The 14,871-nt window shown below is 39.7% G+C and overlaps 1 protein-coding gene across 4 annotated transcripts in view; it reads left to right on the top strand.

The window, feature by feature from the left end:
• The window catches only part of LOC134351632 (ELKS/Rab6-interacting/CAST family member 1-like), a 784,451-nt gene that overhangs the window by 40,995 nt on the left and 728,585 nt on the right, over positions 1–14,871 (top strand). Inside the window, exon 2 of one of the 4 annotated variants that reach the window (XM_063058046.1) lies at positions 10,395–10,443. The exons of the other annotated variants lie outside the window; for them this stretch is intronic. Within the exon in view, the coding sequence (XP_062914116.1) occupies positions 10,426–10,443 (18 nt within the window). The 5' untranslated portion in view covers positions 10,395–10,425. The remainder of the gene's footprint in view (positions 1–10,394; positions 10,444–14,871) is intronic. 4 annotated transcript variants of the gene reach the window in all.

Genomic DNA, 14,871 nt, shown 5'->3' with positions numbered 1-14,871 from the left:
TAAATCATTATTTTAAATAATAAACTGTATTTTCTGAATGTGCTATGATTTAATTATTAACATCCTTGTTTGTACTGGTCTAATTGTGCCCTGGTTTTGTAAGATGTACAGTATAGATTGGCCAGTGACCCAATCAATGCATGTTGATACTGTGCTCTATTAGAGCCTTCTGTCTAGAAGTTTAATCATATATTTCCTTTTGCCCTTATAGTTTTCCAATCCTTCCTTAAATGATTTAGTATAATTTGATGTCTGTCTTGTACTGAAGGCTTCTATTTATGCTCATGCCCAGTTATCATTGTCTAGCAGAACATTTCCTGCACATGGGAATGCAAATGGTTGCACTGAGCAATGGATGCAGCCTGGTCCATCATGAGCAAGGCCTTCCCAACCATTGATAGCAACTACAGGAGGTGCTACTTCAAGGAAGCTGCATCTATCATCAAGGATCTCTGCTGACTGGCTTATGCCCTTGTTTCACTGCTAATGTCAGGCAGGAAATATGGGAAACAGAAATCCTCAACCCTCAGTTTTGGAATAGCTACTGTCCTACAACCATCAGGTTCTTAAACCAATGTGAACATCCCTAACCCCTACCTCAACAATGGAACTCTATGGTTCACCTCTTTCACTACCTTGTACTTGTCTCTGTCTTTTTTTTTGTACTGTGGTGTTTTTGCATAATCTTTTCTCTCTCTTCACTGTATTGTATAGTTTACCCTCTGTGTTTTCTGTACCTACGTACCTGTGATGCTACTGAGCATTTTTTTCTTGTACTTGTGAATTTGACTTGTTCATTCCTGCAATGAAAATATTTTCTCTGTTCCAACCTGTTATTTGTTTCTGTAATTTTTAAAACCTCTATTAGATTTTGCATCAGTTTGCAACAGGAAAAAATAGAAATAGAAGTAGATTGTTCAGTACCTTGGGCTTGCTCGATCATTTGCTTGAGGTATTACTTCTGTGCCACTATCGTATGTTAACCCCCATAACTTTTCAATCTGTTGATATTCGAAAACTCCCAGTATTTGAGAAATCTTAGGTACAGAATTCTAATGATTTGCTATGTTCTGGATGAAGCTTATTTCTTTGTTTTGACTGGACGATTCCTGTTGTGAGACTGCTGTTTTTACAACCCCTGCCTGGTGAATCATCCTTGAACCTATATATGCAAAATTTGTTTTATTAAAATCTTCTGCATTCCAATAATATGGGCAAAGTCTGCTAAATCTTTTCTCATAATATAATTTCCCTATTCCAGGAATAAATCTGGTGAACCACTGTTGCACTTCACCAATAGACCTTTCCTTGAGTAGGGAGATTTGAATATACAGTTTTCTAGATTTCATCTCCACAAAGGCCTACATTCAGCGTTTTCATTATTATACTTTATTCTTGTTTTATGATCATTTTGCAATAAATTTTGATTTCTCTTCTGATGTACTGTATCTGTATGTAAACTTTCCAAGGGTTGCCAGGTTCCCCTGAGATGAAGGGAGAGTTCTTTTTAGAGTGAAAGGCAAGGCTGACTAGAGTAGAGAACTTAATTGAGAGGGATATTGAGGCTCTGATCAAGAAAGGAGGCATGTACCAGGTATAGGCAGCTGAGAGCAAGTGAATCTCTTGAAATATATGACTTGTATGAGTGCACCTGAGGAAATTGAGAGGATGAGAAACACATATGAGATATCCTTGAAAGATGAGATTTGTAAAAGATCTACATGAAGGAAAAGAATGTTAAAAAAGTAAAGAGACATTAAGAGTAACTGGGGAGAAAATAGGTCCCATTTAAGAATCAATGAGCTTGTCTACATGCAGAACCATAGGAGCTAGGTGAGGTCTTTGAATGATACTGCTCATCTGTATCTACATGGCAGTAAAGGTAGGCCATCCGGCCTGTTGAGGCTTCCCTGCCATTCAATAAGATCATGGCTGATCTGGCCATGGACACATCTCCATCTGCTTGCCTTTTTCCCATAACCCTTAATTTCCCTACTATGTCAAAATCTATCCAACCTGGTTTTAAATATATTTTCTGAGGTAGCCTCCACTGCTTCATGGGCAGAGAATTACACTGATTCACTATCCTCTGGAAAAAGAAGTTCCTCCTCATCTCCATCCTAAACCTACTCTCCTGAATCTTGAGGCTGTCACCTAGTTCTAGTCTCACCTACCAGTGGAAACAACTTTCTTGCCTCAATCTTATGTACCCCTTTCATAATTTTATGTTTTAATAAGATCTCCTCTCATTCTTCTGAATCCCAGCGAGTACAGTCCCCGGGGCAACTCAATCTTTCCTCCTAGTCTAACCCCTCATCTCTGGAATCAACCTCTGCACCACCTCCAAAGCCAGTATATCTTTCCTCAAGTAAGGAGACCAGAACTGCATGCAGTACACCAGGGCGGCCTCACCAATACCCTGTACAGTTACAGCATAACCTCCCTGCTCTTAAATTCAAACCCTCTCGCAATGAAGGCCAACATTCCATTTGCTGCCTTGATCAGCTTTTGCACCTCCAAACCAACAATTTGTGATTCATGCACAAGCACTCCCAAGTTCTTCTGCACAACAGCATCCTGCATTTTTTTAACCACTTAAGTAATAATCTGCTCTCCATTTTTTCTTCCAAAGTGAATGACATCACATTTACCAACATTTTACTCCATCTGCCAGACACTTACCCACTCACTTAACCTGTCTATATCTCTCTGCAGACTCTCCATATCCTCTGCACAATTTGCTTTTCCAATTTAGTGTTATCAACAAATTTAGATACGCTACACTTGGTCCCCTCTTCTAGATTGTTAATGTATATTGTGAACAGTCGCGGGCCCAGCACTGACCCCCATGGCACACTGCTCACCACTGATTGCCAACCAGATTAACACCTATGTATCTCACTCTCTGTCTTCTAGTAGTTAACCGATTCTCTATCTATGCTAATACATCACCCCCAACTCTATGCATCCTTATCTTATAGATAAGTTTTTTATACTGCACCTTATCGAATGCCTTCTGGAAATCCAAGTAAATAACATCCATCTGTTCCCTCTATCCACTGTGCTCATATATCCTTAAAGAACTCCAGTAAGTTTGTCAAATAGAACGTGCCTTTGCTGGACGCATGCTGCATCTGCCTGATGGACCCATTTCTTTCCAGATGCCTCGCTATTTCTTCTTTAATGATAAGTTCAAGCATTTTCTCAACCACAGATGTTGAACTAACTGGCCTGTAGTTACCTGCCTTTTGACTACAACCTGTTTTGAACAGAGACGTGACATTCGCCATCTTCCAACCCGCCAGGACCTGCCCGAAGTCCAGAGAATTTTAGTAAATCATCACCAAAGCCTCTACTATAACTTCTGCCATTTCTTTCAGTACCCTGGGATGCATTCCATCAGGATCAGGGGACTTATCTATCTTCAGGCCCACAAGTTCAGCACTGCTTCTTTAGTGAGGTATTGAGGTTCTCACCTCCCATTGCATCCATAACATCTCTCTTTCGCGTGTTGAGCATGTCCTCCACCATGAAGACCAACACTAAATAGTCATTCAAAGCCTCTGCCATTTCCTCATAACTCAATATCAATTCCCCTTTCTCATCCTCCAAGGGACCGATGTTTACTTTAGCCACCCTTTTCTGCTCTATATAATTATAAAAACCCTTACTACCCATTTTTATAATCTATCTTCCCTTTCTTTATTGGTCGCTTAGTGGCTCTCTGTTGCTTTTTAATGTTTTTCCAATCTTCCAGTTTCCCACTGCTCTTGGCAACTTTGTATGCATGAGCTTTTAAATTGATGCCACCTTTTATTTCTTTAGTTATCCAGAGTTTGCTGTCCCCGCCCTTGCTGTCTTTGCTTTTAGTTGGTGTATACTTTTGTTGTGCACCGTGAAAGATCTCTTTGGAAATCTTCCACTGTTCCTCAACTGTTCCACCATATAGCCCATGTTCCCAGCCTACACTAGCCAAATCCTCCTTCATCCCATTGTAGTCTCCATTGTTTAGGCATAATACACTGATTATAGATCAAACAGTTGCGCCCTCTGTTTGTATGAGAAACTCAGTCTTACTGTGATCACTTTTTTCACGAGGATTCCTAACTATAAGATCACCAGTTTTACCTGTCTCATTGCACAGGACCAGATCTAAGATAGCACACACCCTTGCAGGTTCAGTAACATGCTGTTCAAGAAAGCCATCATAGATACATTCTATGAAGCCCTCCTCAAGACTGCCTCAACCAACTTGATTCACCCAATCTATGTGCAAGTTAGTCCCCCATGATAACTGCTGTTCCAATCTTGCATGCCTCAAATAGTTCTCTGTTTATTGCCTGTGCCACTGTAATGTTACTATTTGGTGGCCGATAGACAACTCCCAACAGTGATTTTTCCCTTTATTCTTCCTAATCTCCACCCAGATTGATTCAACGTTCTGCCCCTTGGATCTTGTATCATCTCTCACTATTGCCTTGATCTCACCTTTAATTACGAGCACTTAATTAACCATGAAGAAGATCATGGAAGCTAGGGAGTTGAGGGAAGAGAAGAGCGATATCTTGAAACATTAAAATTATGAATGGGGGTTTGTTGGTGATCTTGAGGGACAAGAAGGTGAATAAGTTCCCAGGGCCTGACCAAGTATTGATTGAGGATTGGGGCAGTAGGTATTGACAAAGTATAAGACAACATTGTAGGGTGGTTTAGAAAGTTGGATCACATTGGATCGAAGGTAAGCTAGACAATTGGATACAAAATTGATCTAGTGGAAGGTTGATTTTCAGATCTGAAGGCCTGTGATCAGTGGTGTGCCTCATTGATCTGTTCTGGGTCCACTTATGTTTGATCTATATATTAGTAATTTAAATGTGAATGTAGGTAGCATGATTAATAAGTTAGTAGATAAAGCCAAAATTGTTGCAGTAGACAGAGAAAAAGGTTGTCTGAGGATACCAAGGGAACTTAATAAACTGGGAACATAGGCCAAGGAAGGGAAACTGGAATTTAATTTGGACAAGTGCCAAGTGATACAGTTTAGGACAGGGGTCCCCAACCTTTTTTGCACTGCGGACCGGTTTAATATTGACCATATTCTTGCAGACTGGCTGACAGGGGTGGGGGGTTGTTAGTCACCAGTGGGCCTGATAGGGAATGAGGAAAGGTGCAGCTGACTCATATCGTTTCATATTGCCAAATCATATCATTTCCTCGCGGCCCGGTAGCACATGCTTTGCGGCCCGGTGGCTGGGGACCACTGATTGAAGAAGTTAAGTCGGGGTAGAATATGCACAGTGTATGGCAGTGCTCTTATGATTTGTAGCACCTGGCCTCTGTTCTACAATACTCATAAGCACGAGATTCTGCAGATGCTGGAAATCTCAAGTAAAACAGGAAATGCTGGAGGAACTCAGTAAGACAGCATCTATGGATGGGAATAAGCAGTTGACGTTTTGGGCCAAATACAAATAGTTGAGACCCCATGACGTGGAAGGTGGGGGAGGGAGCAAGTAGTTAAAAGCTGGGAGGAGTTAGGCATTTGAGGCAAAGGCTGAAGAACAAATTGAAAAGCTGGACTATGTAAGAAAAGAAGTGAAAATGGGAACCAAAGGGAGGTGATGTGCAGGTGAGGGGAAGGCGTGAGAGGGTAACCAGAAAAAAGAGAAAGGCGTGAACATTCAGAAATTGGAGAAATTAATGTTCATGCTATCAGGTTACATCTCCTCCCTCATCACAATTCGGGGCCCTAAACAATCCTTCCAGCTGAGGCAATACTTGACCTGTGAGTCTGTCAAGATGATCTATTATCCAATGTTCCCAGTCTGGCTTCCTCTGTGTCAGTGAGACCCAATGCAAATTGGGGAACCACTTTGTCAAGCACCTTTGCTCTGTTTGACGCATGAGATAGAATCTCCAATCTGATTGCATGATCACTAATTTCTCCAACTTTCTTCTCCCCTCCACTCTCTAGTTCCATTCCCCATTCTGGTTATCCTCCCCCCCCCCACCTTCTCTTCTCACTTGCCTATCACCTCCATCTGGTTCCCCTCTTCCTTCCCTTCCGTGGTCCACTGTCATCTATTAGATTCCTTCTTCACCCCTTTACCTCATCTACTGACCTCCTTTCAGCTTTTAACTTCATCACCCTTCCCTTTCACCTGCCAGCATGTACGCCTTCCCCTCTCCCCACCCCTCCAACCTTATTTTGGCTTCAGCCACCTCCCTTTTCATTCCTGATGAAGAGTCTTGGCCTGAAGCATTGACTTACTGAGTTCATCCAGCATTTTGTATGTGTAGACCTAGGGACTACGTTGTTCTCTGAAAGTTGTTAGACATGGTGAAGAATGAAAGTAGCATGTTTTCCTCCTTTGGTTGGGGTATTGAATACCAGTATTGGGGTATCCTATAACTGTGCAAGGTGTTGGTGAGACTGCACCTCCATATTGTGTGTCATACTGTAGGAAGAATATCCTTTAATTAGAGAGGAGAGAAAATATTCACAAAGCTGTTATGGGTTTGAGTCACAAGAAGAGAATGGGATTGTCACTGTCTTTTTCCTAGACTAGAGGAATCTAAAATTGATGGCAGAGGTCTGTGGGGCAATTTTTTTACAGACAGATGGGTATATGGAATGCGCTGCCAGAGGAGGTGGTAGATGAAGCTATAGCCACAATGTTTTAAATAGACATTTGGACAGGTAAAAGGAAAGGAAACTTTTTTTTGGGAATATGTACTAAACATAGGCAAATGTGACTAGATCAGGTACCTTGGTTAATATGGAGATGTTGAGCTGAAGGGGCTGTTTCACTGCTGTACAACTCAGACTCTATAACCGAGTGTCATTTTCGATTTCCATTTGTTAAAAAAAACTTTTTCACCTAAATAGGATGACGTTTTTTTTCCACTCTTATTTCATTTGTCTTGTTCTTATATATTCTCAGCAACTTGTTGCTCAGAAAAATAGCAATCTGTTTTTAAATCCCATCTCTTCATCCTTTGATGTGCACAAGAAACAACATCTTGAATTACTGGTATAATCCATGTAAACTTCTTAGTGATTGTATTTCCATCTCATAATATGGTTACGAGAATCTTAAAATATGGTCCAAAGTCCAGTACAGGTTTAATATAACTTCCTTAACTTTTCAATTCTATTCCTTTCAAAATAAACCTAGTGCATGTTTTGACTTTTTTTCATGCCTCAGCAACCTATACTGAAACTTCTTAATGACATATTTGTGGTTTCTCTACCACACCTAAACTTAAATGTCTTCTTAATAATGTGACCTCTCTACTTTACCTACCAGCAGGTACTATGTCATTTTTAAAAAGAAACTGTATTAAGCATTATTTGCTAAATATTTGCCCATTTGTTGTAGGATTAGTCCATTTTAGTTAACCTGATTTATTTCACTCGATTATTTCCAGAAATTTGTTTTGATTCTAAAGTGTAAATTTTCCATCATCGTCAATTACATTGCAAATAGCTTCTGTTAAATTTTGCTTTCTACCTTGGTATTAGCTAACAGGACATTCTATAATTGCTATAGATTCCATACTCTGACATTCTACTCTATAGTCATTTCCTGCTATATTCAGTTTATTTAAGGTCTTTTAAAAGTCAAGATGGATTACATCTACACAGTGTCTACTCTATTTCTATTTAGTTTTTGTTGAGCTATTTTTTTCCTATTGTACAGTCACTATTGGCTATCATTACTCTGGTTTGTATTGAGATATTTTTCAAGTGTTTGTCCTTCCCCTTTTTGTGGCAATTCCATTACTTTTTCCTGCCATCCCTGGACATGTTTTGGTTCTCTTAAAGATAGATATTCTGTTAGCTACTTGCCAGTCTTCTGCGTAATCCTTTGTCAGACAAATTATTAAATATATCATATTGCCTCTGACTTTCACCTGGGTTTATTTTTCCTTTTAAAATGCTTTATAAATCAATGTGAATTAAGTGTTGGAGTATTAATTGGAATGATGCCCATTGTCTGGAAAATCTGTTAGTCTTGCACCTCAAGTCTCAGGCATGCCATATTAATGAAACTTGTGTATTTTGTTTCTCTTGTCATTGTTCCTCTTGCCTTCCCATTTTAGATATTAAGATATCTTTTGCCAAATTGCTTTGTAATCTCCCCTATCATGCACCCTTCTGTTAACTATGAACTTAATTCCTACTGTTCTCTTTGTACCTTCATTCATCCCACAGAGATTTAAGTGTTTACCATGTGTATTCCCTTTGAGTGGAATATATTATTCTTGCTCTCTGAACACTATAAATATTTTCCATTGTTACTTGCCAATATTCTTGCCTATTTTATCTTTCTGAGTTCTATTTCAATCCTTCAAAACAAGCTTTTTTTTTAAAGTGATTAACCTAATTTTCCTTGGAATTACATCCTTCATAATTATTATAAAATAAAATTATGGTCACTTTTGCCTCAATATACTTTATTTTCACTTACCTACTTTGGTTCATAGTCCGTTAGTTTCTCTTGAGTTATAAAGGAGTATTGCACACATTGTACTGCCTCTGTTTGCTTCTACCTACTATTTTGTTTTGTTATTTTTGGGTAAATTGAAATCCCCATGAACATCTGCTTTTATTCAGTCAGTCAGTGGGTGCCGTCCCGAATCTGGGGTTGGCGGCTGTGCACCTCCATCTTCTTCGATCTTGCACTCTTTTTCTGGCCTCAGCATAGCTCAACCCAGTCCATTGCCTTCACTCACTATGTAATTTGCCTGCATGGTTCATCCTTCATCAAACTTCCATTATTAGATAGTTTACAGACTACACCTGTTAGCATCACTATTTCTTTATTATCTCTTGCTCTGTTGGATTCTACATTTTTTTTCTATTTAATCTCCCTCCTATTACAGTCAGCTTAACACCATTTATATTTTTGTTGTATGATGGATTGGAATTCATTATTGTCACAAGTACTATTCTGCAGATCAGATCATTACACAGTGGTAGAACAAGGTAAAATAATAATAGTACAAAATAAAGTGTAACAGCTACAGAGAAAGTGCAGGTAAACAATAAGGTGCAAGATTGTAATGAGGTAGAAGGAGGTCAAGAGTCCAATTTATCATACGAGTTATAGTCTTATAACTATTCATGATTAAGTAGAGTGCAGCTGTTAACCATCTGCTGGCAGCTCCATTTTCACTTCTGGTGTCTCCTCTGGTCCTGTTCTATGGTGTCTTTTGTTCTTCTGCTGTTTAAGTAAGGTCTATCTCTAGGGGTGTGTGCTTTTGCTTGGCCAAGTGTTTTAAAAAAAAATAGCAGATCTAGCAGGTGAGTGAAAGTACTTTGTTCCATGTATTGCACGTATTTTCTTGTCATTAAACTAATAAAGAACAATTACTAAAAGTGGAAGAGATGTAACTAGTTCTGCCATTAATTGGAATGAATATGTATACCAAATATGGATGTCCATTCTTATGTAGGGAGTGTTCATTCCTATCAGGCATTCTTAATCAGGTACAGACTGTGCAAAATACTGCTCAGCTTTTACTTAGGAAGAGTCAGGGTTGCTAATACAAACCATTTTCAATGGCACACAGAAAACTGCATTTCTCTTTTAACCAAGGATAGATATTTGTATCTGTATTTACATTTTTATTGCTCTTTGTCTCACCGTCATATTTAATGTACCTTTCTATCTTGTCAGTAATCTCAAGATCTTCAAGCATCCCTCAGGTTGGTGAGGGGAAGGGTTTTTATTCATATGGTCCATTCAAAAATTTCCAGTAGTTATGATTTGGAGTCCTTGTGGCAAGATAAATACCATACTATCAGTTCACAGAACTGGAGTTTCTTATTGTTTGAAGAGCTACTGAATGGTGTTGGCTTTCACAATCAGGTGTATTATCACTGACATTCGTCATGGAATTTGTTGTTTCCAACTTTAATTACATCAGCAGTATAAGAGCACAGGTCAAAGGCAAACCTCTTTGCTCATGTCAACTTGGTGAGCATGGACATGTGGCTAAGGCAGGACCAGACTTCGTGAAGCTGTGAGGGCATTGGGAGTGTTAAAGGGCAACAAATGTTGTGAGCTGGATGGTCCCAAACTGTGAGTTAGATGTGCACCACAGCGGTGCAAAAAGCTTGTTCTAGTATAAGGTGCAGACGGTGACTAAATGGTTTCCAAATGAACTTTAAAACAACAAAATGGCTTGTGAGTAGGTAAAAGAAGCCAGTTTTGTTGGCATTGGTGTTTAGAGGTACTTGTATTTTACAACAATGATTTGATGTAATCTTGGCTCCATATGTTCTGAGATATTGAAAGTTGCCATTTAGACAAATCTAATTTTAATTACCATGTACTTGACCATGCCTTTGGGTACTTGTCATTTTATGTTCTGTTTATTATCAGATCTTTTGTCTGCTGACACTGAAGATTTGGGATGCCTTCCTACTTTAATGTAAGTGTTGTAAGGGAAAAAATTACGGTCGTGGTGTTATGGCAGCATACAAAGTAAAATTCTGTATATACATGGATTTTTGAGTTTCAATGAAAGTTAGGTTATGGGTGTGGAAATAATTAGATTGTTAGGCACAGTTTTAATGCTTATTTAGTATAGATTTAGGTGCGAGTTAGGTGTGAAACTAGACTGAAGGACTGGGACTTAAAGATATTTTAATTGAGTGATGATCTGATTGGACACATCTGGCCAAACCTTGAACTGTGTTCAGCAATGAAAGCACATCCAAGGATGAAGTGTAAAGTAATAAAGGAAATGAACAGTAGAGTTGGTTAATGGGTGTTGAGGTGTAGCACATTTTCTAATCCACTGCAAAGCTCAAAAAATCAGTTAAGGATTGGACGGCTATGCCTTTAAAATTTTATATGTCTGTGTGAAAGGGTTTGAAATATGGTTTGAAACAAGCTCATGAAGTGAAATTTTTTTTTCACTTTGGCTGCATACCTCATGGAGATGCCAAATTAGATTTTTTTTGAATTTGCTGAAGAGACCAAATAATTTGTGATTTTGATTGAACTGGGGCTATTTAAATCACAGCTTCATGTATAAGATCCACTAAGTCAGAAATACAAAACCAGAAGGATATAGTGCTTTCCCGGTGTATATGGCAAATAAATTTCTCAGGCTTCCAGCCGGGTACGAGAATCAATTTTAACCAATGTCTTGATGATAAACTCTGTCATCTTCGTCAGGGATGATGCCTGGGCATGTTTAGTCTGGTGGTGTTTATACCCCCCATAGTTTGTCCCTCCTGATTAGTTAGTCCTCATCCAATCAGGTTTCTCCTGTCCCATCTTGTTTACAATCAAATTCCAGCTCTTACTTAGAGTGAGACCTTTTGTCTTTGTTAAAGTTCCTTTCCTCGAGATTTACTTCAATGGCTTCCTTCACCAGGTGGTCCCAAAAACAATTGGCACAGCACAGTAGTTTTGTGCCATTGAAGTCGATTATATGGCCATTGCAAATGCAATGTTCTGCTACTGCCAATCTCCCTGGGACTCAGGATGACTGACATTTATTGGATGCCCTGTAAATGCAGAGCAGTGTACATTGGGCAGATGGGACTCACAGTAGAGACCTACATCAAGGAGCCCAGGAGTGTATCCATTTAGGTTACTCGGAGAAATTGGCGGTAGCAGAATATTGAACTCGCAATGGCCATTGGATTGACTTCAGCATAAAACTACTGTGCCGTGCCAATTGACCATGAAGGAAGCCATTGAAATAAAACTAAAGGAAAAGAATTTTAACAAAGCTGATGGTTTTGCTCTGAGTAAGAGCTAGAATTCAATTGTAAACAATGTGGAACAGCAAAAACCTCATTTTTGGATGAGGTCTAACCAATCAGGAGGGACAGAGTATGGGGGTATAAATACCATCAGATTAGACATGCCCAGGCATCATCCCCTGATGAAGATGGAAGAGTTTTGTCACTGAAACGTCTCTAGACCTGTACCTAAACTCGAAGAGTTTATTTGGCAAAACCAGAAGTTAGCATATTTGAGTTTGGGAGTTGTTGGTTGTGTGAACAGTGGGATCTAATCAAGAGAACCTGGAAATAGGTAAGGGAGAATTAAGTGAAGGCTACCAGGCCTGATAGGCAGTTCACAGTGTGAGACCTGTAGAAGCTATTTCTAAGTATTTATTTTTTGTAGTCCAAACGCAGCAACAAGGTGATTGTATCTGTGAGAGAACCTATAACATGAGAATTGTAGTCCGTGATGAAGTTGGTCTGTTGGTAGGGAAGTATCTTTAAGGTTTTTATTGATCCAGAGAGACCTCTAGTGACTTAAGTCCACAGCTGCATATTGACATTTAACCTAATAAAGCACAATAATAAAAGGCATGATTAAATGCAATTGCATGTGTGTTGAGATGTGCTCATTTTATGTATATGTGTATACAGCTGCCTGTATAGAGTTTACATTTTCTCCCTGTGAGTGCATGTGTTTTGTCTGGGTTCCTTGGTTTCCTCCCACATCTTAAAGGTGTGTTGGTTGGTTAATTGGCTACTGGCGATTGCCCCTGGAGTGCAGAGAAGTAGTAGAACATAGGAGAATTGATGAGAATGTAGGGAGAATGAAAAATAGGATTCATGTAAATTCTGCAGTTGATGGTTAGCATGGACTTGCTGGGCTGAAGGGCCTATTTCTGTGTGGTACATATCTCTCTGACACATAACTCTATCTATGACTATTTGAAGAGTCACTTGGTTTCACCTGTTAGCAATACTTTACAACTTTAACTGTCACTTCTGTTTGCACATTCTCTTCTGTTTGGACTCTTGTACATACTTGGGCATAGTAGGGAGCTTAACTGGGTAATTTACAACCTTGTAGAATCGTACAATAATACAGCACAGATATAGACTCTTCAGACCTCGGGTCAGGATGTGGGATATAAATTTCTCCAGGAAGTAGAAGAGGCATGTAAAAAGGGCAATATTAGAATAGTCATGCAGGATTTCAATACAAGACCATAAGATATAGGAGTAGAATTAGTCCATTTGGACCATTGAGTCTACTCCACCATTTCACCATGTCTGATCCTTTTTTCCTCTCAGCTCCAATCATCTACCTTTGATTTTCCCCCACCACCTCATATCCCTTCATGCTCCAACCAATCAACAATCTATCTATCAACATCTGCCTTAAAGATTTGGCCTCCATAGCTGCCTGTGGCAACAAATTCCACAGATTCACCACTTTCTGGCTAACGAAATTCCTCATCTCCATTCTAAAAGGACGCCCCTTTATTGGGGCTGTGTCCTCTGGTGTTTCACTGCCACCATAGGAAACACCCTTTCCACATCCACTCTATCAAGGCCTTTCGCCATTCGATGGGTTTCAATTGAGTCACCTCTCATTCTACTAAATTCCAGTGAGTACAGGCCCAGAGCCATCAAATGTTTTCAATATAACAAGCTGCTTTATCCTGGAATCACTTTTGTGAACTTCCTTTGAACCCTGTCCAGTTTCAGCACATCCTTTCTAAGTTAAGGGGCCCAAAACTGTTCTCAGTACTCCAAGTGAGGCCCCACCAGTGCTTTATAAATCTATCAAATAGTAGTAAATCAAGGCAACTGGACTTGCTGTGTTGTCTGGAAGACATTTTGCCACTCACCTAAGAGGCTTATTCAGTTCTCATCCATGGTAGGTAGTTTAATGGCTTATAAACTTTTGTGAGTTATTTAAAGCAGGGGTCCCTAACCTTCTTTGCACCGTGGACCGGTTTAGTATTGACAATATTCTTGCAGACCGGCCGACCAGGTGGGGGGGGGGGGTGGGTTGTTCAAGTAGGGTTAAACTCACCTCAACATGTCTTTTACAGTTAGGTTTGCCAACTTTCTCACTCCCAAATAAGGGACAAAAGTAGCAGTCAAATCCCGGGGCACTTTACCCCAGGAAAGACTACCATGACCATGAAGCCTTGCGCGGGCACCTGTGTGCGCATGCGCATACGTGCCAATTTCCCCCCCACACACACAAATTGGTTTTGCCTTCATCTTCCCGACTATATTGTAGATACATGATTTCTACTTTATATAGGCTGTGTATTTATCATATCATTCCTGCTTTTACTATATGTTAGTGTTATTTATTTTCGGTTTTATGTGTTATTTGGTATGATTTGTTAGGTTATTTTTTGGGTCTGGGAATGCTCAAAAATTTTTCCCATATAAATTAATGGTAATTGCTTCTTCACTTCATGCCATTTCAGCACGAAAGGTTTCATAGGAACGCTCTACCTTAGTGGGGGAAATATGGGACAAGGGCGGTCCTGTATGGGACAAACCAATTTAGCCCAGTATATGGGATGTCCTGGCAAATATGGGACAGTTGGCAACCCTATGTTCAAGTTCAACAGTGAGTGACAGGGAATGAGGAAAAGTGCAGCTGACTCGTATCGTTTCCTCATGGCCCGGTAACACATGCTTTGCGGCCCGGTACCGGTCCGCAGCCCGGTGGTTGGGGACCGCTGGTAAAGGTATAGCAATCACGAGGGTCGTTAAGAATTGTAGAGGTAATGAGAGGGTCATTCGTCTTATCTTTGCATGAGTGGAGGTGTGAACTGTTGGAACTATCAAGGAACTAACTATGTTTTTAGTAAAATAAATAGTTTTGTCAGAATCCCATCATCCTTGCAGATGTCAACCTTTGCTCAGTTACTGGACAGTTTATCCACCAGTTCATGTGTGTTTCTCCAAATGTTCTGCTGTACACTACAACCAGTTGTAATCCTTAAAGAATTATCAGGGAGCTTTTTTAGAATTTTGTTTTCAGAAGTGTGGTTTGTGATGATGTAAATTCTAATATGATATTTCCCCTTGTATGTAATTTTCCCCTCCCCCCACTCTTAATAAAGGTG

Source organism: Mobula hypostoma, chromosome 9, assembly GCF_963921235.1.
Source record: "Mobula hypostoma chromosome 9, sMobHyp1.1, whole genome shotgun sequence".
NCBI classification, from domain to species: domain Eukaryota; kingdom Metazoa; phylum Chordata; class Chondrichthyes; order Myliobatiformes; family Myliobatidae; genus Mobula; species Mobula hypostoma.
The sequence above is the reverse complement of the archived record's forward strand: the minus strand, read 5'-3'. Positions and strand labels throughout refer to the sequence as shown.